This window comes from Vipera berus (assembly GCF_964194415.1).
Source record: "Vipera berus genome assembly, chromosome: 1".
NCBI lineage: Eukaryota > Metazoa > Chordata > Lepidosauria > Squamata > Viperidae > Vipera > Vipera berus.
This window is the reverse complement of record NC_138202.1, coordinates 69,563,743-69,590,652: the sequence shown is the minus strand read 5'-3', so window position 1 is coordinate 69,590,652 and position 26,910 is coordinate 69,563,743. Positions and strand designations below refer to the sequence as shown.

Sequence of the window (26,910 nt, the reverse complement as noted above, 5' to 3'; positions counted from 1 at the left end):
AAAGTCAATACAGAAATATACTCATTGGCTCCCTCAGGCAACGTCTTATAAAATTAATCCCATAGATTATGTATTATTTGCAGAATTACTTTTGTTTGTCCTGACTATATTGCTATATTTAACGAGCGACTCATGTATTCAAATATTATGAAACAGGAAGAAAAATGTGTACAATGGTCACCAATGTTAGATAGTTTTAAAGGATTTTAAAGGGATTACATAAACCTAGGGAAGATAGAACTGTCATTAGCTACTATTAGTTCTAGATCTGATTTCATCCTTTGCTATGAATTTTAGCCATTAAAATTCTGTGAACATTAATTTCTTACCTTGTGATAAACGAATAGAATCAGTTACTTCATGCTCATTTACAACACAATGTGCTCCCTGAAGAGGCCGCAGAGTCACAATCCCATGCCGATTGTCTACAATACAATGGTCCCTTTCAATCCCCTGACCCTGCAACACTACAAAGTGTATGGATTTCAAACCTTCAGTGTATCTAGAAAAACTTGTCAGAATTGATATGTTTATTAGTAGTAATAACAATTTCTACAATGCCTAAAATATTGAAGACGTGGATGGATGGCTTGCAGGTTACTACCCCCACTGGCAACTAATTAGTCAGTCTGAACAGCTGAGTAGCAGGAAATGGGCTGCAATTTTGCTGTTATTATAGCTAATGGAAAAACAGAAATTTAATGCTCATAAACCAAGTTAGTGTGTTAGCTGGTTGGATCAGATTGCTTGCTGAAAGTTATTAAAAGAAAACCAATAATTTACAGTGGTTCATAGAGGAAAGAAGACACCTTTTTGCTTTTTCCTTCTCCTACAACTTATGCTGATGCAGTGGAAGACTATCAATTTTCCCCTGGATTAGAAGAAGGGAAAGCAACAATCTTGAGCAGAACACAGCTTTGATGGAAAAGGACTAGGTTTACCTTTACTCTCCAAGCCAACTATGCTTGGAGATGAACAGCATTTATACCTCTGCTTCCCAAAGGTATTTTTTTCAACTTCCTCTCAATAACTAACCATGAATTTTATTAAAATCACTAACAAAGCAGGTGGCTAGAGAAAACAACATTGTTTCATACTTCTTCTCAGGTGTGTACACAAATGGGTAGAAAGGTGATGAGAAGCAGTGGGTGTGGTATATGCAGGTGCAAGTTGTATACAGGGTAAAGGGGATACTTGCATGTTTACACATAACAGTATTCCTATCAGGATCAAAATGTTGTTCAATCATTAAATTCTAAGCCTTCAAACATGGCCCAATCTCAATACAAAAATGTGCTTAAAGAATGATTTCCTAACCACACAGGATTTGCCTGCCTCACAATACCCAGCATAACCATTTTCTGAAAGAATGATTTTGTTTTGTAGCTGACTGTGCTGATGTATTATTTACTACCAATTATAATACATTAAGGGACGCGGTGGCTCAGTGGGTTAGGACGCTGAGCTTGTCGATCAGAAGGTCGGCAGTTTGGCGGGTCGAATCCCGAGTGCCGTGTAACAGAGTGAGTGCCTGTTACTCATCCCAGCTTCTGCCAACCTAGCAGTTCGAAAGCACGTAAAAATGCAAGCAGAAAAATAGGGACCACTACGGTGGGAAGGTAACAGCATTCCGTGCGCCTTTGGCGTCTAGTCATGCCGGCCACATGACCACGGAGACGTCCTTGGACAAGCGCTGGCTCTTCGGCTTTGAAACGGAGATGAGCACCAGCCCCTAGAGTCGGAAACAACTAGCACACATGTGCGGGGGAACCTTTACCTTACCTTTACCTTTATAATACATTATAACATAATTATCTAATTTATAATGTTATTTATTTATAATGGAACAAAACATATTATGGGAGCATACATCATTTGATGAACTTAATATTGGTCAATGTAAAAAATTAGTCAAATCTTCTTTAAATTAAGCTCAACTCCTGGTGACCTTATGAACATGTCCAAGCAGTTTTCTTGGCAACTTTATGTACACATATGCCCAATAAATGGATCTATGAAAAACCATAACGTAGCTTTTAATTAAGGTGATCTTAAGCCTGTAAACCCCTGGATCCTATATCATAATTCTTACCGATATCTTGGTCCTGGTTTGAATCACTTCTTCCAATTTTGGTTGTTCCTTCCTAAAAAAAAAAAAGGTTATCACACTAAACTAAATTACCTTCATTCTCAGGATTAGCATAAAGCAATTATCTATATTAACAATTTTTATCTGAACAAGGAATTTTCTTTGACAGCAATAAATCTATATGGTACACATCTAAAATTTATAGATTTTGCATTATATGCAACATAAGCTAGTCCCTATTCAATAAGAAATCCGAACTGTGGATCAGAGAACTTTTATGTTGCTGAAATATGGCATTATCAGACACAGAGAACATGTGTCCCAGTGACACAAATGATCCTTTCTCCCCTCAAGAGAGTTTATTTCACAGTAATCTTAATTTTCCAATTTTACAGCAATTGCTATCATCAGCCAAGATCCATAAATAGATATGTTAATATATAAACAAGACATATATTGGGATTTTCTTTGCCGCTCATATACATGATGCAGCAGCGTTTTTATTATGGTAATGAAAAACAGCATTTTACCTTCTTGTTCCTCAGCTGAAATAACAGATACCTGAATTTTAAAAAGGCAAAACATAAAGAAAAGAAAAAAGCAGCATCTAAAAGCAAAGAAAGACGGGACAAAGTTGTTAGTGTAGTGTTAATGAAATAGGCTCAAAAGGGTTTAATAAGCGTCCTTTTAATAAAAACTGCAAACTAGGCTTCTTTCTGTATAAAGATATCCTCAGCCTCTTTCAAGTATTATAAATTAATTAATATGAACAAATGAAGACCTGTTTTACTTTGTTATGAAGACCACCATACAAATATTTAAAGTAATTATTTAAAAATATTTCTACTAGTGTTTCTGAATCTGTTGTAGTAGGATTGCAATTTTTTTTTACAAAAAACCTCTAGCCAGCTGTTTAGAGCCATTGCTTTGCCACAACAGAATTCTTCCTAATCTTGGCAAGCTTCTGAACAGACCTTTGAAAAGGATCCAGGTTTTTGTTCTAGTTAAACACTTAAGCCAGACATGTCAAACACAAGGCCCGGGGGCCAGATCCGGCCCACGAAGTGGTTTCATGTGGCCTGCGAAGCCATCCTAGAAACAGTGAGGGAACGGCCCCCACTGCCTTGGCCCTGGCCCAGAGACCCTCCTTCTGCCAGAGACCATCAGATCTGTCCCACTCCTGCCCAGGCCCCCATAGGCACCCTTGATGTGAACGATGTAGAGCTGGCCACGCCCACCCAGTAGGCCATACGCACTCTAGCCACACCCACCCAGTAGGCCACGCCTACCCTGGCCATACCCACCCAGCCCCCTGAGGGCAACCGCAATGCTGATGCGGCCCTTAGTGAAATTGAGTTTGACACCCCTGACTTAAGCAAAAGATTTCAGCTCCGTAAGTATGATGAAATCATGCATATGCCAAAACTTTAAGATGAAAAAAGTTCATCAGGCAAATTGAAGTATTTTTTCCCAACTGAAATTAAACAATATGAATATTTTAAACAATGGATGCTAGTTTAGAGGGGGGGAAAGAACATGATATATTAATGAACATAAACGCTAATTCCTTAATTTTGTACATTCCCCCTTAATTATATTGCAATAATTCTGCTGAAATACCAATAATAAGGATGGATTTGTATTATCTCTGCAATGGTCTCCAGTCCCTAACGTGAGACAAAGATGTCTACTCTGCTTCATTAATGTGGTTCATGAGTGGTATTGACCTAAATGTGTACTGCAAAGTAAATAAGATGTAGCGATTGGTGGATTTTTATGCTGGCAAGGAAAACATCCAATAATCATTCTCTCTAATATGAGGAGAGGACGGTAGAAACACACATTTTGACAGATGACTAGTGCAGCTTCCATCATTCCAGCCCCATGGATCTGGGACTGAGAACCTTCCCAATAAAGCAGGAGAGCCTCTTCCTTCCTGCTTTACTGGGAAGTCCCAACCCAGACGGTGAGCAGCCTTCATCCACATTCCGCATAAAGATGGAGATGATCCACAGGTTTGTTCAGCAGGATGGTTTTGCTCTCCATAGCCATTAGCAGCAAAAGCTCTTTAAAGAGCTTGAAATATTTGCCTATCAGTCACATAGCCACCTATGGAAGACAAGGCAAATCTCTTTGGGTGGGATGGAGTTGAGTGGACTGCCTGCCCCACTCCCAGAATCCAGAATTGGACAGTAGGAACTGAGCAAATCCCAGCCCCTGACCATCACAGCTACAACTGAAGTACCTCACATCATACAAACAGCAAGACCTGTATTGTTAGAAGACTGACAAACTGCTTTCACAACAGCTCAGAAAACTGGCCCCAGAAGGAATGTAAAAGAAGTAGACCTAAACTTTATGAATCGTAACTGAGGTATCCTCCAGCTGAGGATAATAGTTATTAATTAGAAAGGAGCCTAAATTGTAACTTTTAAAGGAAAGTATTGGGTTATACAAACTCAGTTGAAAATTGTATTCAAAGCATTAATTGTGAATTCTAAATACAACGTTGCATTAGGTATTCTAAACAGCAAATAAAACTAGCATTATATTTTAAGCACTTTAGGAACAAACATGACAATATTAAAATGCACACGTTATTACAACTTCCTTTCTCTTAGGCAAGTGATTAACAAGTTGCACGTTCTAGTTCTTCTGGGACATAAATGTTGGTTTTAAAACATTTCTTTTTAATCTAGCTAATTTAAATTTTTAATTTAGCTAATCTCAATGTACACATGTTGTACTTTGACAATAAAGGTTTATTATTATCTACTCTCCTTTTTGTTTTGCCATCTAAGATAACAGCCTGTTTGTATACTTTGAGCATAGATATGCACAGTTAAAACTTTAAAAGTGCTTATATTTATTACCAAACCAGAAATATTTCATATGTAGGCATATTTTTCTTTTCAGCATCTGATAGATTAAATAAAAACTAATGGCAATTATAATTTAAAATGTGAGAACTTTAAGGTTTGAGTGACACAAACATGTAAATCATAACAAAAATAACAGGCAGAAATGTTTAACGCCATGATACAGTAAAATGTGATTATTATGGGAAAGATAAAATATCTATTATTAAGAATATAGCTAATTATTAAAAGTTTCTGCTATTCTTTATTACTATGTAGTCTTTAATATTGTGTTGTTGATTATACTTTTCAGACTTTTAATATCTGAGGCCCTATGAAGCTCCAATAATATAGGAGCAGACATAAGAGCAGAAATATTTGAATTAAATATTTGAATTAAAATATGAACTTTTATGCATTCTATTTTCTGAACCTTTTCAATTATTCAGTTATGTTATTAGACAAGTATTGCAGATTAAAGTTTTCTATTCATAATTAAGGCTTATGTCACTTTGAAGTAATAGCTAAATACAAAAACCTCATCTCACCCTGAGATGATATAGTACGACTCCAGTACTAAGGATGTCATTGTCCATGGCCACGAAATGAGGTAAATTGGAGTCTATTGTCACTCCAGCTTTTTTCTTGTTGATATCCACGCTGTACTCTTCCATAATAGCTTTTCTGTTAATCCATTTATCTGTCCAGTCTTTGGTCAACTGGTCAATCTTTGGGGATGATAAATGGGAAAAAAGTGCTTATTTTAATATTTTTTTCATGCAAGTAGAACAAAATCTGAAAGCCAGTTTGGTGTAGTGGTCAAGCTGCTTGCCTAGAAACCAGGAGATGGTAAGTTCTAGTCCTGCCTTAGGCATGAACGCCAGCTGGGAGACTTTGAACCAGTCTTCTCTCTCAGCCCAATCCACCTCGGAAGGGAAAATATGAAGAAAATGGTATGGTGTGTTCACTGCTTTATTTATAAGAAGCAATAAGGGCAGGATAAAAAAACAACTTTTTATAATGGTTATATATTACTCCAAACGTTGTTGGCAACATTTGTGATGGTTGCAGTGTCCTGGGGTCATGTGATCATCTTTTGTGACCTTCTGACAAGCAAAATCAATTGGGGAAGCCAGAATCAGAAATCTAGAATACACATTTTCTAAACATAAGAACACTAATGGTGTCTCTTTTTATTCTTTTTTATTCTTTTTATATTTTTACCTATTTTTGAAAAGTTGTATTAATATAAGCTTCTTTACTTAAAAAAATGATTGGGTTTCATTTCATTCATAACTTATCCATTTTATTTATCAAACAGAAATACTAGGGCATATTTCAAAACTCTTCTTCCAGTCCAATTTTTTTTCTTTTCCCCCTACTCTCCCAGACATTAATCTATGGCCACGATCTTAATTTACCAACCTTAATTTCATTCTGAAGAACTAATTCCGTAAGATTTCCTTCTTTGTCATCACTCCATGAAGGACTAGAATTCATCTGTGGAGACAAAGCATTAATAAGATTTCTGAAATGTTTCTATAGTCAGTTCAAATTAATGACCTGGGAGTGGGAAAACAAAGAAAGAACAGAAAACACTCTGCCCTAATTATGGTATATGTGACTATTCATATTGCAGAAGGTCTAACATTCTTATATTCACAATGCACTAATTTCTAAGGACATACAAGAAACAAATATATATATATAAGTTTATTAATAACATAAAATACAATGGGAAATAAAAATTAAGGAAAGGGGGGAGTGCAGGATTTAGAGAAAGAAAAAAAATACAAAGGGCTGACTTCCGACCGTTTCCAACACAGTGAAATACTGTGAAAGTTGAGTTATAACCTCAACTTTCTACCTTATATATAATTATTAAAAGCCAATTCTATAACTTAAACAATTATTAAATCTTCAAACCAAAATTCTAAATTTCATTTTTTTCTATATCAGGTATAAAAATCAGAAACAATATTCCCAACAGAAACAGAACCAAATAAAATATTTATTTAAAATAATGTACATCATGATCTTAACCAAAATCCATTTTTTCCTTTTTTTTTCTTCCCTGTTGTGAGAAGTAGTATATATTTCTAATTAGGCTTATTGGTCTTTGTAGACTATCATTTATATTCAAAAAATTCACTATACTCTTTCATGTTCTTTAACCTTAAAGGGAAAATATTTTTATATCCATTTTGAAAAAAATTTCTAAAGACAATGAATTCTAATATATCTTTTTTTTAACTTCTTCCTAACTTACATACTTTCAAATTCATTTCCAATAATATTTTACAAACTTTAGGAATTACTCAAGTATTATACATAAAGAAAAGAAAAAGAAAACAAATCCATTTTCAAATCCAGTTCATAAACACAAAACTGTATACTGGAACTTTCTTTCAATTACATATATAGGGTGATAAAAATCCATCCTAACTCGAATAAACTTATTAAGTTACACCCTCCAGCTTGTCCTCATGGAATCGTTTTCTTCTTTAGAATAGCTATGAAATAAATATAAACCTCTCTTTTTCTCAGCAGATCACAGTTAATATCCATAAAGAAAAAGTCCCAAACTTATTCTCTTAAGGAATGCAGATTTACTTGGAACTCTTCTTTCAGTTGCACTGGAAGACTTATATTTAAACTACGTCATACTAGACATTTCTATTCCAAAATTACAGTTATGTCCTTTGAACTGTCAAATACTTGTGGAACAATTTCAGTGGTTTGGTAGCTTTCTGGACATAATAGCATCTCTGAATTACTCATCTTTCTTCCAATTGCTTGAGTAATTTGTTCCTCTTGCTCATTTTATTGACTTCTTGTGAGCTGAAATCTAATTTGGAAGGAGAGATGCTGTCCTAGCTCATTAATGATAACTAACCAGCATCATCATGTAAATCACAGCTGAAATTTGGCCCATTGTATGTCAAGTGTGCTACTACATCACACTGTGCCAAATTATTAGTAGAGAAAACTTAATGACAAAATAAATATGATATGGTCTTAATAATGAAAATGAGTTTTTAAAAGATTTAATTACAGATGTAAGAGCCTTGGTTTAGATTAGGATCCAGGCAGTAACAAATCTGATGATATCTTGGGGAAAAGCCAATCTTAATAGGCAATATTGGATTGCCATCAGATTTGGTATACAGCAAAATTACACTGCTAACAATATATATAGATGGACTGAATTATTTTGATTGTAGATAATACACTTGCACCTACCATCTCAAAGTTCATCAACATAACCTTCAATCTACGTATTTCTTCTTGTAGTTCTCTAATCAGTTTCACATTTGCATCCTGAAAAAATAGAGGAACTTTTTAAAAAGTAAGGAAACAATTCATTGGTTCTAAACTATATTTATTAGACATTTCTTGGCATTACCACTCAATATATTATGCCCTCCCAATTACCAGGAAAGAAAAAAAAATCAAGGATTGCACAACTTTTTTTACTTCTTCCAATTCTGGATGTATAAATCAAATCTTCTTTCCTCTCAATGTGTGATGATTAGGGAACTGCGTATGTAATAAGTAAATAAATATATGAGGAGAGCATACTTTACATGAGCTGTGCTTAGAATGCAGTATTGCAGGCTAACTCTGCCCAATGGCAGGAGTTCAATCCTGACAGGGTTCAAAGTTGACTCAGGCTTCCATCCTTCCAAGATCAGTAAAATGAGGACACCGATTGTTGGGGGGCAACATGCTGACTCTGCTCAGCAAGGGCTGTAAAGCACTATGAAGCAGTATATAAATCTAAGTGCTATTATTATTGTTATTGCTACTACATACAGTTGATAATCTTCGTTTATGGACTGCTTCATTCAGCAACTAGTCAAAGTTACAATGGCATGTAAAAGGAGTTTCACTACTGGTCTTTGAACTTGCAGCTGTTGCCGCATCTCTGGAGCCACCTGATCAGGATCCAGGAGCTTGAGAACCAGCCTGCAATTATGACATTTGCAGCATCCCATGGTCACACGATCACGATTCAGATATTTGGCAACTGGCGTACATTTATGATGGTCACACCATCCTCATGGTGACCTTCACAGCTGGCTTCTGACAATCAAAGTCAATGGAGAAGCTGGCAGGAAGTCACAAGTTGCAGTGGCAACATGATGTACTTGACAACCTGCAGTGATTCAGTTAACCACCCACAGCAAAACCGATGTCATTAAGATCAACATAGTCACATAACATTCCATTCAACAATCACATTGTTTAGCAATGGAGTTGGTGATCCCAAATGCTCCTCATTAAGTGAAGAATACTATAATCTATTAGGAAAAAAAGGTGACACTAAGAGAACTACAGTATCTATATTTCAAAAATGCATAAAATTATACCAAAAAAATGATATAATCCTTTAGAGAGCTAACAAAAATTCTTAATATAACAAAGGAAACAGCACAAGGCAACTCACCTCATTTACCCGAGGTTTATTAATAATTTTTTTGGCATTTGAAGCATAGCGCAAGGTGTTCACAGTTTCATTATAGCAACAGCTTGCAGGAGAAATAGCTACAGAGAGAAAAAGAAAATTACTAAAAAAAGGTAAAATGTGCTTTAGATATTTTGACCATGAAACCATTTGCATTTTATTCTTGCACCCAAGAGCAATATGAGTTGATATGCTACTCTTTTCATGCATGCAAATCATCAGAAATTATCAATAACAAAAACTGAAATGTTCTAAAGAGAAACTGAATTAAAACAGTAATGGTCCTTGCTTTATGTGATTACTTTCCAGTACTAACAGTTATATCCAAGATTATCTACTGAATCCTTCACTGACTTGGGAGTTGGAGCCATGTTTTAGATGTCTATGCTATAAAATAAATTTGTGAATCTAATCACTTATTGGGCAAATCTTGATGTTAATTCAGATAAAAAATGAATCAAAAAACAACTTTTTCCAAACAAAACGTGGTTGAAAATAAGTAAGTGATCTATCTTTGCAACAGATGGCTAAACCCAAACTTTTTCAAGTCAGTCTTCATTAAAATAGATAAGCCAGCAGGCAAACTTGTTTTTTATAAAGTATGAGACAAAATTATGCCTACTCAAAAGAAAGTAAATTTAGCCATGATGACACACGCCTTCACATTTGACTAAGTTACTGGAACATGCTGTATCTATGTCCCTGTTTGAAAATTTTCTACAAATTTTAGCTTATCCATCATTTGACAGCTTATCCATTAGGCAGACAGTGATGGCTGCCTGATCTAATGAACAATTAGGATTAATTACTCAATAACTGGTTAGGTTTCCAAAACAATTTAAAAGTATGATTGGCATTTAAAATTCCTAAAACTCTTTGCTGCAGCAAACCTATGGAGCATCTATTCCCATAATCCTGTTTGTCCTTTAATACTGGCTAGACAAGCATTTCTCCAAAAAACCCCGGATGCAGTGATATTTGTGGCTCGAATGCAGGAAAGAAATTTCCCCAAGACGATGTCTAACCTATGGATTTTTTAAAAGGTTTTTGTTTTTGCCTTTCTATCTAATATCAAAACACACTGCAGCAGATACTTAATTTGCTGTGCTGATAGGTTAGCAGATTATGTCTTGTTTTAGTTGATTCCTACTTGTTTTTTCTTTATATTATTAGCAATTTGGGTAGTTTTTTAAAAAACAAAGACGTTGCCAGATCTCTGCCTTTCATAACTACAGTGTATGGGTGCTTATCAATCTTTTAAAATAAACAGTAATCTCTCATTAGGAACTACTGACAGACGTAAAATACAATTCCATATTTAAATTTATATTGTGGCAGACATGTCAATTGCTCAATTATTTTTTCTATGTGTTCTGTTCCAGCCTACGACCGGCCCTGTTGGAATGTCAGGGACAACCCCTTTTTTATATTCAATAGGCTGGAATTAAGCCAACCAAATTTATTTGCAAAACCTAAATGAAACAGTTCAAAACAGAGTTAAACAAATACAGACCGAGACTATATCAGAAGCTCTTCAAACGGTTGCCTTCAGCAACCAGCACCTCCCACACATTCCCCTTTTAAACAGCAGTCTCAAGGCATGGCTTCTCTTTGCCTTCTCCCGAGGTGCCTCATTGCTTTTCTTTGTTCACTTCTGCTAGTCTGCCTCCTGCTTCGAGCATCCCTGAACAGAGCCAGCTGTGGATCGTCTTCTTCCAATCTTTCAGGCTCACACAGCTGGGTCTGAGGAGGAACAAGACGGGAGGGGCCTGGCTGAGAGCTCTGAGGTGCATCAGAACTTTCCTCTGCAACCAAAGGCTCTCCAAACCCCTCCTCCTCCTCCTCTTCAGAATTGTCCAACTCAGCTGCCGAAACCACAGGCTGACGCTGAATCACAACACTATGTTACAAAGAGACATTACAGTTGGGCAGTTAACAGAATACTGCCTTTAGGAATATTTAGACCATATAACCATTGCTAAAATTAAAGCAAATCTTTCTACTTACTTGCAATCATTATGGTCTTGGAATTGCCACCCAGACTATCCTTCAGAAGCCAAGTAAGAATGGAATCCCGATATGGAATATAAGCTTGACGCTTGCAGCTATTGCTACTAGAGCCACAGTAACTGTCGGTACGGTCACTGTCCACTTCACTGGCTATACTGCTGATGCTCTGGCAGCTGCTGAACATCTGAGTGTTTTCCGCTAAGAAGCAAAAAAAAAAAGGTCAGACTTTTATCAAGTAAAAAAAATTATTTCAAAAAATCCAAAAATATTTTTCATGCTATAGTAATTTTGAACAGTCCAAGACTAAGACTAAGACTGTTTTGAACAGTCCAAGACTAAGACTGTTTTGTTACTGAGTAATTATGGTCCTTTGATCAAAGGTTAGGCAGCTTTAAGGTGCCAAAGATCACAATTCAGCCATTCAATTTTATATAAAGACTAGGAAGCCATCAAATGGTGACTTAATGTCATCAGAAAAGCGCAGAGAATATTTCTTGTCATGGAAGAGGGACTTCAAAGAGAAAAATAGAAGCAAAAAGTCTTTAGGAATTAAATTAGTACCATTCCCATGCGCCTCCGACAAGAAACCCTGAAGAATGAGCACCAAAACTAGTGTTGGGACACGTGTTACTTTTCTGTCATCATGGCAAATGGTTGGTTGAACACACGGTAATTGGCAAGCTTCTGCAATTAATTTATTTGCTTTTAATTTTTAACTCTATTTTCCTAGACAAATGTTACCTCATGTGCTGTACTGATGATTTAACGATAATGTGACCCACTTATGTTTTCATGCTATTCTATCCATACTGTTTTCTATTAGCACAAAAATCACAAAAGAAAAAGAAACTTCAGGGAAAGGTCTGAATTTTTTCAGAAGTTCCCAACTGCCAGATATTTAATTTAATTTAATTTAATAATTTGATTTCTATACCGCCCTTCTCCCGAAGGACTCAGGGCGGTGAACAGGGCAATACACAATAAAAATCGAATACAAAAATTAAAAAACCATTAAACATCATGCCCATAAAATCAATACATATTAAAGTTAAAACTAGTTTTAAAAACCCAACCCCATCCCATCAGACCAGGCCAGCTTGTTCGAAAAAAAATGTTTTGAGATCGCGCCGGAAGGAGCAAAGGTCGGGGGCCATCCGGAGCTCAACCGGTAGGCGGTTCCAAAGGTCTGGCGCACCCACAGAGAACGCTCTCCCCCTGGGGGTCACCAATCGGCATTCTTTGATTGGCGGCACCCTGAGGAGGCCCTCTCTGTGGGAGCGCACTGGACGGAGGGAAGTTGACGCCGGCCGCAGGTGTTGCCGTAGGTAATCCGGGCCCATGCCATGAAGGGCTTTGTAAGTCATAACTAACACCTTGAACCTCACCCGGAGAGCAACCGGTAGCCAATGCAGCTCGCGGAGCAAAGGTGTAACATGGGAGTATCGGGAAACTCCCAAGACAACTCGCGCGGCTGCATTCTGCACCAGTTGGAGTCTCCGGGTGGACCTCAAGGGCAGCCCCATGTAGAGAGCATTACAGTAGTCTAGACGAGAGGTCACAAGCGCATGAGTGACTGTGCGCAAGGCATCCCGGTCTAGATAGGGCCACAACTGGCGCACCAGGCGAACCTGGGCAAAGGCCCCCCTAGTCACAGCTCCAATATAAAGGTTTATTCCCAGGAAAAACAGATATTGGAAATGTACGTTCACTGATTTACTTATAAAGTAATAAAGGTGAGATAAAAATCAAATAAATAATAAAGAACAGCCATAACTTCAAGGAACCCACTTAATTATATCCCTAATATATGTTTGCTAACTTGAACATGATGGGAAAATCGGGGGGAAATTTGAAACTGGCTAGAAAATGCAAACAGGGTGACAGCTTATAAGTGACCAGTCACTCACATATGAAAGATACCTTCGTTCTCTCTCATTATTTCATACATTCTGAGCAAAAAACTGCTACTCTCTTCAGCAAATTGCTGACACTTTCCCACCATGAAAAGCAAGAGGTTTGCCACTGCCATTGCTAGGAAGGGGCTGGTAGGCAGAGTCCATTCATCCACTAAATGATTCTCCACTAAGTGATTCTTCATCTCTCTTTTAGGGATCACAAAATGTCCAAGTTTCTGAATGTCATGATCATTAAGCAGTAATGTGGAAGGAAACAGAAGGAAAGCAGAGAAAGAATTTAAGCCTAAAAGAAAAGGACTGCTCTTTCTTTCTCCTTAATTTTCCTTAATACTGCAGCTGCTTCCTGTTTGCCTGTTGATACCAAGAGATAACAGGAAATAAGGCAACTTAGCAGGAGGAAGCGGATAAAACCGGCAGCACTCTTCATTGTTCCTTGCACTCCTCGTCTCTTGCATAAAGGTGAGAAGAAAAGCAGAAGGGCAAAGAACACTGCTTCCTAATCTGTCCTCTCAAGTCATCATGCTGCTTCTTCTTGGTTTCCCAAATGCACTGCAAATTGATCACAGGTAAGCAAAGAGCCAAGACAATGGCGGTAGTCTAACTATTGTTCTGGAAGTGGTAAAGAAGTGAAGCAGACAGGTGAGAAAGAAAATTAAACACAGAAGATAAACAGTAGAGGTAAGGTAAAGGTTCCCCCGCACATGCGTGCTAGTCGTTTCCAACTCTAGGGGCCGGTGCTCATCTCCGTTTCAAAGCCGAAGAGCCAGCGCTTGTCCGAGGACGTCTCCGTGGTCATGTGGCCGGCATGACTAGACACCAAAGGCGCACGGAACACTGTTACCTTCCCACCGTAGTGGTCCCTATTTTTCTACTTCCATTTTTACGTGCTTTCGAACTGCTAGGTTGGCAGAAGCTGGGATGAGTAACAGGTGCTCACTCTGTAGAGGTATATTTATTTATTTATTTATTTATTTATTTATTTATTTATTTAATTTGTATACCGCCCTTCTCCCGAAGGACTCAGGGCGGTGAACAGGGCAATACATAATAAAAACCAGATACAAAAATTAAAACTATGATAGCAAAAGTGACAATGGAAATACACTATGGTAAGGGGGACTGGGGAAAATTTGAGTAATTGCCACAGCTGGTCATCTGCAAGATAAGAAAGTCTCAGGGGGCTGCATGACATCATTTCTGGGACCACACGCAAACTGGAGATGTGCATCTCTACTGTAATTAACCAATCCACAGAAGCAAAGGCAAGAGCTCCTAAAAAAGGGAGATGAACAGGACCAGAAATCATCAAGAAATCACAACTTTCGAAGCATGAAGGCAACCAATGCTTCTTTTATAATCCTGTCTCCCATCTAATAGCAAATGAAATTATTGTATGAATACAAGTACTTCATTTATTTACTCCTGCCCGCTTGCAAGTATGCATCATAGGAAAAGTTCAATAGGTGATCCATTAACATTTCATTATGGTTTAAATAAAGGTTAATATTATTTTTACCTAAAGTAGAGATAACAATTCCAAGAGTAACTAATGATTTGTTAATGTTGGCACCCTCTGTGATTCGATGTTTGCAATAGCTAGGATCGGCCTTTTCACTGAAACACATGAACAAAGAGATAATTTAATTTAATTTAATTTATTTAATTTATTGAGATTTCTATACCGCCCTTCTCCCAAAGGGACTCAGGGCGGTTCACAGGGCATGTATAAATAACAATAAAAAAATTAAAAAACAATTAAATCAATGCCCAAGTTAAAACAAGAATGATAAAAAATAACAAGCCTATAAAAACCCATATACCCCCATCAGGCCAGACCCGCTAGTTCAAATAAATGGGTCTTCAACCCGCGACGGAAGGATCGGAGGTCTGATGCCGTCCGGAGCTCAACCGGCAGTTGGTTCCATAATGCCGGAGCACCCACAGAGAAGGCCCTCCCCCTGGGGGCCACCAGTCGACATTCCTTGACCGGAGGCACCCTGAGGAGGCCCTCTCTGTGGGCACGCACAGGGTGGAGGGGAGTCGACGCCGGCAGCAGGTGGTCCTCGAGGTATCGCAGACCCATGCCATGTAGGGACTTAAAGATCATAACCAAAACCTTGAACCTTACCCGGAAGACAACTGGTAACCAATGCAGCTCACGGAGCAAAGGTGTAACATGGGAGTACCGGGAAACTCCCAAGACAACTCTCGCGGCCGCATTCTGTACCAGTTGGAGCCTCCGAGTAGTCTTCAAGGGAAGCCCCACGTAGAGAGCATTACAGTAGTCTAGGCGAGAGGTCACGAGCGCGTGAGTGACCGTACATAAGGCCTCCCGGTCTAGATAGGGCCGCAACTGGCGCACCAGGCGAACCTGGGCAAAAGCCCCCCTAGTCACGGCCACTATATGATCCTCCAAAGTGAGTCGTGAATCTAGGAGGACTCCCAAGTTGCGAGCCCTATCCACAGGGGGTAAAAGCTCACCCCCCCATAGAAAGAGATGGAACATCCCAGGTGTCCCGGGAAGCCGGAATGTACAGCCACTCAGTCTTGTCAGGGTTGAGTTGAAGTCTGTTCCTCCCCATCCAGACCCGAACCGCCTCCAGGCAACGGGACATCACAGCGAGGGCATCACTGGGGTGGTTTGGGGTCGAAATAAAAAGTTGGGTATCATCAGCATATTGATGATACCCAACTCCAAAACCACGAATGATCTCACCCAGCGGTTTCATATAGATGTTGAACAGGAGAGGCGAGAGGACCGACCCCTGAGGAACTCCACAAGCGAGAGTCCTAGGGGTCGACCTCTGCCCCCCTGCCAACACCGACTGCGAGCGTCCCAGGAGATAGGAGGAGAACCACTGAAAAACCGTGCCTCCCACTCCCAGTCCCCTGAGACGCCGCAGCAGGATACCATGGTCGATGGTATCGAAAGCCGCCGAGAGGTCTAATAGGACTAGGACAGAGGAATATCCCCTATCCCGAGCCCTCCAGAGATCATTCACCAGAGCGACCAATGCCGTCTCCGTGCTGTGCCCGGGCCTGAAACCCGATTGGTAAGGGTCCAGATAATCCGCTTCATCCAGGACCAGAGGGAGCTGATGCGCCACCACACTCTCAACAACCTTCGCAAGAAAGCGAAGGTTGGAGACTGGACGAAAGTTGTTCAATACAGCTGGGTCCAAGGCAGGCTTCTTGAGGAGAGGTCTCACCACCGCCTCCTTCAAGACGGTGGGGAAATAACCCTCGCTCAAAGAAGCAGATATAACCGCCTGGAGCCAGCCTCGTGTCCTCTCCCTAGCTGCATAAACCAGCCAAGAAGGGCACGGATCCAATAAACATGTGGTGGAACTCAGCTTCCCCATAATCCTGTCCACTTCATCAGGGGTCACAGAATCAAACTCCTCCCAGATAACATTGACAGGACCGCCCGTGTCCTGATCGCCAGACTCTGCCCAGCTGGAGTCCAAACCGGTCCGAATCCGAGCGATTTTATCCGACAGATGTTGACTAAACTCCTCGGCACGACCCTGCAAGGGATCCTCCCTCACCTCCTGATTAAGAAGGGAGCGAGTCACCCTAAACAAGGCGGCCGGGCGATTATCTGCGGACGCGATGAGGGTGGAGAAGTAATTACACCTCGCCTCCCTCATCGCAGCGAGATAAGACCTAATGTAGGTTCTTAACCGCAATCGGTCAGGTTCAGATCGGCTGGACCTCCAGCAGCTCTCTAGGCCCCATTTCCGACGCTTCATCTCCCGGAGCTCCGCAGAGAACCATGGAGCTCGCTGGGATCTTCACCGGGTCAGGGGCCGCAAGGGTACAACCCGGTCAAGTGCCTCAGTGGCTGCCCTTTCCCAGGCTTCCACTAAGGCATCCGCCGAGTTGTGAGTAATGGAGGCAGGTGGGGACCCCAGCGCCGCTTGGAATCTATCAGGATCCATTAGGCGTCTGGGGCGGTACCATCTAATTGGCTCCGTACCCCCACGGCGGGAGGTGGCAAAATGGAAGACCAGCCGCAGGAGGTGATGATCGGTCCATGACAGGGGCATAATAAATGGAAAGCCCCCACCAAGATCATCCAACCACCGTCCAGATAAAAAAATCAGGTCAAGGGTGTGACCTCCCTCATGAGTTGGTTCAGAAATTACCTGCGTCAGGTCCATGGCCGTCATGGAAGCCATGAACTCCCGAGCGAGCTCAGATGAGCCTCCCAGGGATGGTAGATTGAAGTCTCCCAAAACTATAAGTTTGGGGAACTCAACCACCAACCCCGAGAGGATATCGAGCAGCTCGGGCAGGGCTGCCGCTGCGCGACTAGGCGAAATGTACACGAGCAGCAAGCCCAACTGCGCCCCAGAACCAAATCTCACAAAGAGAGACTCACACCCGACTATCTGAGGAACGGTGGTCTCCTGCGGACATAAGGTCTCCCTAATGATCACCGCCACACCCCCACCCCTACCTTGAGCTCGAGGCCGGTGTAGCACCCGGAAGCCTGGTGGGCAAAGGTCAACCAAAGGGACCCCACCCTCTGGGCCCAACCAAGTCTCCGTGATGCAGGCCAGGTCCGCATGCTCACCCTCAACTAAATCCCTAACAAGGGGAGCTTTGTTAACCACGGACCTGGCATTCAGGTACACCAGCCGGAGCTCAGGAGGCTGCACATCCTCGCTCCCGGAACCTCGGGAAAGAAGCAGAGGGTCGGAGCGCCTCACCGCTTGCAAATAGCGGAGACGGCCCTCCCGGTAACGATATGGCCCCCTGTCTATCCGCCTGCTGCCATTCCCCGTCGTGGGAATTGGTAATCCCACGACCCGCTCATGAGCCCCGGAGACAACGACCCCCCGTTCCCCCCACCGCGCGGTCAGACCCAAGTCTGGCCTGAACTATGGTTGATTGGCCGCCCCCCATAATTGAAGTAACAGTGATAATTATCAGCATATAAAAGTAGCAGCATAAAAATAAGAAGTGACAAAGCATCACCCAACTCTCAAATAATGAAAAGAATAACCTATTTTCACAAATACCCCTTCATAAAGTTTTCTAATATTTCCAAAGGATGCAAAGTTTAAACTTTGGCAAGGAGTCTTGCCAAAGTCTATGACTTATCCATAGACTTACCACACGTGTGGTCATCCAGATATTACAGAATTACTTTTCTATCATCAATTCTATCACAGGTAATATGAAGCCAAAGTACATGCACTCATTGACAAAATGTAAATATAATTGCTACCAAAGAATTAAGAACCTGTATATCCATCCACTAGAAGGCAGAAGCATGCCAAGGTTTCATTTTTCCCAGAGTACTGAAATTATTCCCAAACACCATGTACAGTAAATACATCTTCACATAATCTGTTAAGTGGTATATACAGCTCTAACAAAATCCATTTCACTACTTCTCTCTCCATAATATATTATTATTATGTTTGGCAAATGTTAGCTCAACCTTTCGCCTTCAATTAAGAACATTTGTCAAAACAGTGTTCATCAACATTTGTAATATAGTAATAATCAGTTTATCAATGTGAGTTTCAAAATCTACTTTGGTTTTTATTTCGAAGCACATGAGAAAGCCAATAAAGGTAGACAAGCTTGTGTGTCAGGCAATTTACACACAGCTACCAAACTTGATTGAAATTAAAATTGCAAGTTACCTACCAATTAAAGATACTGTGTTCTGTGTACCTTCAAATGTACCCAAGAATTTCCCCAAAATCCACACACAGGAGTTCCACAGCAAACAGTACAAAATGGAAATTGTTTATTAACAGTAAATAATCATGAACAATTGGCTTTGAAGAGGCTGTCCCAAAGGCAATTGGACTTTGTTTTTTCATGAAAACGTTTCACTTCTCATCCAAGAAGCATCCTCAGTTCTGACTGAATGGAGGAGAATGGAAGGATTTATATTCCTTGCAGTCATTGAACAACCAGCGAAACATCTTTTAAAAAAACACACAAAGAAAATGCCAGTTGCCCTTTTGAAAAAGTACCTTTGGGACAACCTTGACCTGGATGATTGAGAATCTCCATAGACACTTTTAAGAGGCTATCACTAAACACTATTACCTGCCTGCAAGGTCCACTAAATTGATCTTGCTTGCTGTTTCAGAAGGCAGATTGTTCTCAAGTATAGCCTGAAGGAAAAGAAATTCAAGCAGTATGATTTCAGAGTAGAATTCAAATTCTGCTACTCTTTAGAACAGGCTGATTATCTTTATCATGCAAGTTGACTTTTAGCAATCAACTTGCAATTATATCAATGGGATTGCATGCCTGCACAGTATATTTACTTGTCTGATTTTTATCCTGCTACAATCTCAGTTCTTGAAGGTTATTATGCCAAATTATTATGCCATTAATTAATTAAAACAATAATTCAATCCAAATAGGAAACATAAAATCAAAGCAAGAGAGGGAAAATAAGAACATTGTAATTAAAACTCCTAATCTACTTTAAGCTAATTTAAGCACTGAAGATTTTCATCAGATATGAAGTTGGAAAGGCAACGTCAATCTTTTATCTCAGCAGTTCATTGGGCAGAGGGAGAAAGTGTGAAAACAGAAGGTAAGTTGGCATAAAGGAAGAGAGAGAAAGAGTGGAGGGAAAACAGAGGGAGAAAAAATAGTGGCCTTTTCATTTTTGGTTTCACCCTACTCATCAATATCAAATTAGCTCAACTGAAAGGGATGTGGCTTTCAATTGAAAAAAAATGCCACTCATCTGTATTCCAGAACAGTGATTGCACATCTAAGAGTATAATATAATGTCCCATGGTACAAATTACTTTTATGACAATGTCATTTTGTTACAACGTATTCATAGTTGAAATCAACACCAACAAGATTTGATTTTATGGGTTTCAATAATTATTGGAAAAATTCAACTAACTTGAGTATATTGGATGGTGAAAATAGCATGGGATCTACTGCTGGCATCATGAACATGGGTAGCTGCTGTAATTCTACATACAAGAAAAGAAAAAATAATATTTTATTTTTTATGAGGTAGTTAATGATGACTATGATAACTTATATAGAAAATAAACATGAAAAAAGTTAATCATCATACCACAAGATGGTATAAGCAGCTGAAGCTGCAGACTATATCTAGAATATCCTTGGAACTAAATGTAAAACTATATTCCATCATATGACTAAGCTACATAGAATCACATGGACTTCACAAACTGCTATATATAGATTATGTCCATAGTTTTTATAAAACACAAAGAAATAAAGTTTCATAAAATTAAAACATTTAAACTAAGAAACTATTATTTAATCAAGATTGTGTTTGCAGAGTTGGAAACACCATTAATTAGTACGCTATTATGGAGGATGATAATTCCTTGCAATGATTAACATTCCTTTTGCTGATGAAAACTGCAGTATGGAAGGACAATGAGAAAAATAATTATAAATAAGAAGCTAACAGGAGTACTTTAATACAAAATACCTATTTGCTATCCCTTCTTCCAGAAGTCCAACTACTTGTCTGTAGTCTGTAACCACATGTTGAGATAGCCCTGGAAGAGATTTTAGGAAAGAAGAATCAATATTTTTTTAAAAAAAAATCTTCCTGTCTTTTAATACTCAGGATCCAGAGGGCACTAAAGAATAGAAATCTTTTCTATGACACTGAGATTAGCAGGAGAGGCTTTTTTGATGAACCTCTACTGCAGCAGAAGCTTTCCTAGTATCCTGGAAAATCTTTTCCTGCATGGAGTCCACATTGTGGCCTACAACTAAAAATAGCACTTTCGGGGGGGAATGAAAAAAGAAGAATATCTTCTGCCAAATGTTAATTATTATTTCAATCAATTTTTAATTTTAATGTTTCTGGGTTGTTGTTTTTTTTCACTGTACTTCTTTGATTTTTACACTTAATAATTTGTTGTAAGCCACCTTGAATGCCAAAAATACAGAACAGTAGGATATATATTTTGCAATGTATGGCAGTGAAAGTTGGACCATAAGAAGAATTGAGGCCTTTGAATTCTGATGCTGGAGAAGACTCCTGCGAGTCCCTTGGACTGCAAGGCGATCAAACCGGTCAGTCCTAGAGGAGATCAAACCTGACTGCTCTTTAGAAGGCCAGATCCTTAAGTTGAAACTCAAATACTTTGGCCACCTAATGAGAAGGAAGGACTCACTGGAGAAGAGCCTAACGCTGGGAAAAATTAAGGGCAATAGAAGAAGGGGACGACAAAAAATGAGGTGGCTGGATGGAGTCATTGAAGCAGTAGGCGTGAGCCTAAATGGACTCCAAAAGATGATAGAGGACAGGAAGGGCCGGAGGAACATTATCCATGTGGTCGCGATGGGTCGGACACGACTTTGCAGCTAACAACACAACAACAACAGGATATATATTTAATAAACAAAGATTTCCAATTAGAAAAATATATTATGAATGAAACAAACAACCACAGTATTGCTGGAATAAGAAGAGATAACTGTTTAAGGTCATTGTGAACACAAAACCAATGAATCAAAGTTAAGTTACATAATGTATTTTAATTGTATGGAAGATAAGGATACCCAGTGATTGCACAAAGCATTCTCCACACTTTTCAAATAATCTCCCATGTCTCTTTTTCCCTTAGTAACCTCTATTAAAATATAACATGAGATAGATACTTTCCAAGCAATAGCCAAACAAGTAATGGGATTGGAAAATTATAGTGCAATGATGTCACATCCATTTTCAGTTAAGACATCAAACTGACAGAAAACAATGAAGAAATTTTACTTTCTCTGTGGAGTAGAATGATTTAGAAATCTCCAACAAATAAATAAATTTGCTCCTTGTAATGATAATCAGCAGCTAAACAGTGGCAATATAATTTAACTGAGCAAAAGATCAGAAAGGCATTAGGATGATGAGAGGAATACATGCGCTGATCAGGTAAGGTGATGGCATCAATGGAAAAGGAAGTAATGAAGAAGACTAAGGAGAGGGCAGGGTGAACTAACTGGGTGGTGTCTTCCAGCATGGCAATGAGAGGTAAGGCTTTGGGTGGGCTGACCCATAGACTCTGTAAAGGTAAAGGCAGTGGTGGGATTCAGATATGTGACCAACCAGTTCTCTGTGTGGATGCCACTTCCGCAAGTCCATTCTGGGCCTGGGCAACAAAAAATTAGCTACTGGTTCTGCCGAACTGGTGCGAACTGGCTGAATCCCACCACTGAATAAAGGTATACAGAATAATGACACTGATGGAGATATGCAAGGATCCATTGGTTGAGTGGGATGGGGATGAAATATATTTTAAGTCCACAACATACAGATATTTATTTATTTATTTATTTATTTATTTATTTAATGGGACTTATATGCCGCCCTATCTCCCGAAGGACTCAGGGTGGCTAACAACAATAAAATACAAGTAAAAATACAAATATTAAACTATATCTATAGCCCCAACTACAACCAATAAAATCTTAAAACCATATTAAAAACCCCTTATCATCAGTCCAGGTTGGCCTGTTGGAAAAGAAATGTCTTAAGGTCACGACGAAAGGACCGGAGGTCTGGGGTCATCCGGAGCTCCAGGGGAAGCTGATTCCACAGGGCAGGTGCCCCCACAGAGAAGGCCCTCCCCCTGGGGGTCGCCAGCCGACATTGTCTGGCCGACGGCACCCTGAGGAGGCCCTCTCTGTGTGAGCGCACAAGGCGATGGGAAGTCGTTCCTGGCAGCAGACAGGTATCCCGGGCCTAAGCCATGTAGGGCTTTATAGGTAAGAACCAGCACCTTAAATCTCACCCGGAGGGCAACCGGTAACCAATGCAGCTCACGCAGGAGGGGTGTAATATGGGAGTATCGGGATGCTCCTATCACAACCCGCGCGGCCGCATTCTGCACAAGCTGAAGTCTTCGGGTGGTCTTCAAGGGCAGCCCCATGTAGAGAGGATTGCAGTAATCAACACGGGAGGTAACGAGCGCATGAGTGACCATATGTAAAGCACCTCGGTCCAGATAGGGGCGCAACTGGCGCACCAGGCGAACCTGGGCAAATGCCCCCCTGGCTATGACTCCTATATGATCTTCTAAACTGAGTCGTGCATCCAGGAGGACGCCTAAGTTGCACGCCCTATCAATGGGAGGTAACACCTCTCCCCCCATAACCAAAGATGGAATATCCTGGACTACACGAGATGCCGATACGTCTTGGCCGGGTTGAGTTGGAGCCTGTTCTTCCCCATCCAGATTCGTACTGCTTCCAGGCAATGGGACATCATGTCGAGGGCATCACTGGGTTGGTTCGGGGTAGAGATGAAAAGCTGGGTATCATCAGCATATTGATGATACCTTACCCTGAAACCACGGATGATCTCACCCAGTGGCTTCATACAGATGTTGAACAGGAGGGGAGAGAGGACTGACCCCTGGGGCACCCCACAATCAAGGGGCCTCGGGGTTGACCTCTGCCCCCCTGCCAACACCGTCTGTGAACGGCCCGAGAGGTAGGAGGAGAACCACAGTAGAACGGTGCCTTCCACTCCCAACCCCCCGAGATGTTGCAGCAGGATACCATGGTTGATGGTATCAAAAGCCGCTGAGAGATCTAATAGGACCAGGACAGAGGAATAACCCCTATCCCGGGCCCGCCAGAGATCATCCACCAGCACGACCAATGCTGTTTCTGTGCTGTACCCGGGCCTGAAACCCAATTGGTACGGATCCAGATACTCAGTTTCCTCCAGGACCAGCGGGAGCTGCCATGCCACCATGCTCTCAACAACCTTCGCAAGAAAGCATAGGTTGGAGACAGGACGAAAATTATTCAAAATAGCTAATAATATCTGAAAGTGGCTCCGACAGACTCCTCCCTAATTTGCTTGAATATATGGAGGATGAAAAAGCACAGAATAATCAGATTTGCAAGATTTTGTTATTATACCCGAACTCAATAAACATAATTTTAGCTTTCCTATAGAGTTGATTTCTTGTTCTAGTCTACCTAATAGTGCTAATAGAACAGGAAAGTTGGATAACGTATCCCAGGCTTGCCCTGTTTGCCTATTAACCTCCCAAGAATTTTTCTTGGACAAAATCTGGAACATCTAAAATCAACATCTAAAATCAAATCAACTGGCCCTTGACTCACCTGGAACAGTCTGACTGAGATACCTTATATTTTTAATTGAACAACAATAACTTTAATGTATAATAAATTCCAACAAATAACTGGCAAATTTAGGGAGATAGTTGGTGTTCATGGCAGAGCACATCCATGCAGGCAGCTCTTGATGTACATTCTACAGTGCATCCAGCAGAGTGCATCCATGAACACCAATGCAGAAGACACAATGAAAACTCCTTAATCTCACAACGTGAACAGACCGAACTACAATTAGCTGGAAACTGGGAGCATCCTTAACCAATCTTCCTTCTGATCTTTCAAGACTTCCTGGTCAGGTTAGGTATTGATGGCTCCTTCTATTCATGTATCAGGTTTATATTACACTACTAATATTATATGATTAATAATTTATTCAAACTGAATTATCAGTTTTGAAATCAGTTCAATCTGGGTATACAGTAAAGCATTTTATGTCTATCACATGACATTGTTAAACAAAGAGGGTTTAATTTTTTTAAAGAAAGCTTATTTGAAAGTCTGAACTGCAATGTTTCACTGTTAGCAACAGAAGGACACCAGTTCTTTGCAAGACCTTCTGAACTTAGAGACACATTAAATACAACAGCTTTATATGGAATGCCCCCCTAAAGGTTACGCAGATGTAATTAGCTAGGTCCCAATTACTTGATTTGTTAAAACCAATCTTATTTACACAATTCCATACAAAATACACTTTCAAAAGTAGTTTGTATTAATAACTGTAACTTTTAGTAGTTTTTCGTTAATAGCTTGCATTACTATTAAGAATAATGTATTCAAGGTTTACATTCAATAATTTTCTTGCCAAAAATTATTGACTCTTTATCTCAAATAAATTTTGGCAGCAACTGGAGTATATATGTCAGTCATTAGATAGCTAGATGCATAAAACTCATAAACTTAGGAAAACTTAGAAGTGCCACAAACTCTTTGAATAACATTGGATCTCCATCCATCCCTCAGAACTTCTAGAAACAGTAAGCAAAAGCAATGGCAAAGTGAATGATAAAATGGTAAAACATTTCACAAGATGTAATAAAACTGAAAAAAGAAAAAAAAATATTTCTCTGTGTGTGTCTCTCTCTCTAACTTTAAAAAGACAATTACCTTGAACATATGGACCCATCTCAGGGTGTTCACGGACACGAAGTGTATATGGCTTCTTATGGTTTGACTGCTTTAATAAATCGCGGACTTGCTCATTATAGATTTCTAGGAAACTGGAAAGAAACAGAGATGAGCAAAAAATCTACATCAAAGTATTTGGACAGTGAAGTAGCAAGGACAATCCAGCAAAGTAATTGTGGGGTAAAAGGTACGGGGGTCTGGCAAAAAATGATTTCTGTATTCTTTTATTGGTTGGCTTGAGGTCTGAAATGAATACAGTCACAAAATATTGTAAGAATAGTTTTGGGGAATATTTGATAGGGAGGCACAGCAACCATGTGGAAATGCCCTAGGTGTTAATACTATGTTTCAATCTAAATGTTCCTTTTCTCTCAGAGAAGATTTTTGTTAAGACAGGGAATTTCTATTGGAGAGTTGTGCATTGCCTTGCATTTAATTCCAAGAGCATTCAGAGGAGTGAACATAATACCCAATTATAATTCTTTAAAGCAGCCTTTTTTGGGATTCTATGGGAAATGCAAAAGGTGGCTGAACAATCCCACAAAAAGGAATAATTGCTTTAAAGAGCTGGAGAATTTGTCCAATATGTATCCTAATTTACAGTCTAAATGTTGAAGATGTGGTAGTTCAGAAGCTACCTATTTTCACATGTGGTGGACTTGTAGAAACATAAAAGCTTTTTGGATCAAAATTTGGTGGAACATTCAAAAGATTTTTAAGAGAAAGATAAAGTTTTCTCTGCAATTATTTTTATTGGGTATTGTTGTAGATTGTGATGTTAAAGAAACTAATTTGATGTTGAATATGATAACAGCAGCACGGTTACTGGTGGGACAATATTGGAAGAAGGATAGTTTGCCCACTATAGAAGAATGGGTGTTTAAAGTTTCGAATCTTGCAGAAATGTCTAAGATTTCTGCTTATTTGAAAGATCATTCACAGGAAAGATATATTTCAGTTTGGAGGAGATGGATAAAGTATATTCAGAACAAATATGGGACTAAAAAGTTCCATTTAGCTTATGAGTAAATTTTAGTGGGATATTGTTATTGGTACTTTGTTTGTAGTTATGTTAAAGGGGAGTTAAAGCACATTATGAATCTGGTTAATTGTATATTATGCATAATTTTTATTTAGAATATGATTATTGTAACTATAATCCTGTATTTAGCTCTGGGAAGTGGGGGGGGAAGTGGGTGGGTTTGGGGTGGGAGGGATTTGGGGATATATTGTAAAATTTTGTTTTTGTAAAACTCTTTAATAAAAAAAAGAGCTGTAGAAGCTACTACGTTCATATTCCTAGAC

At 39.6% G+C, this 26,910-nt stretch overlaps 1 protein-coding gene across 1 annotated transcript in view; it reads right to left on the bottom strand.

Moving 5' to 3' along the window:
• STARD9 (StAR related lipid transfer domain containing 9) overlaps positions 1 to 26,910 on the bottom strand; it is a gene marked incomplete at its 5' end in the record, with an annotated part of 104,197 nt that overhangs the window by 42,741 nt on the left and 34,546 nt on the right. The window contains 12 exons of the mRNA XM_081326065.1: positions 330 to 467; positions 2,093 to 2,144; positions 5,496 to 5,675; positions 6,373 to 6,447; positions 8,191 to 8,268; positions 9,398 to 9,495; positions 11,423 to 11,623; positions 14,858 to 14,955; positions 19,417 to 19,484; positions 20,240 to 20,312; positions 20,807 to 20,876; positions 25,585 to 25,697. Of these exons, the coding sequence (XP_081182191.1) occupies positions 330 to 467; positions 2,093 to 2,144; positions 5,496 to 5,675; positions 6,373 to 6,447; positions 8,191 to 8,268; positions 9,398 to 9,495; positions 11,423 to 11,623; positions 14,858 to 14,955; positions 19,417 to 19,484; positions 20,240 to 20,312; positions 20,807 to 20,876; positions 25,585 to 25,697 (1,244 nt within the window). The remainder of the gene's footprint in view (positions 1 to 329; positions 468 to 2,092; positions 2,145 to 5,495; positions 5,676 to 6,372; positions 6,448 to 8,190; positions 8,269 to 9,397; positions 9,496 to 11,422; positions 11,624 to 14,857; positions 14,956 to 19,416; positions 19,485 to 20,239; positions 20,313 to 20,806; positions 20,877 to 25,584; positions 25,698 to 26,910) is intronic.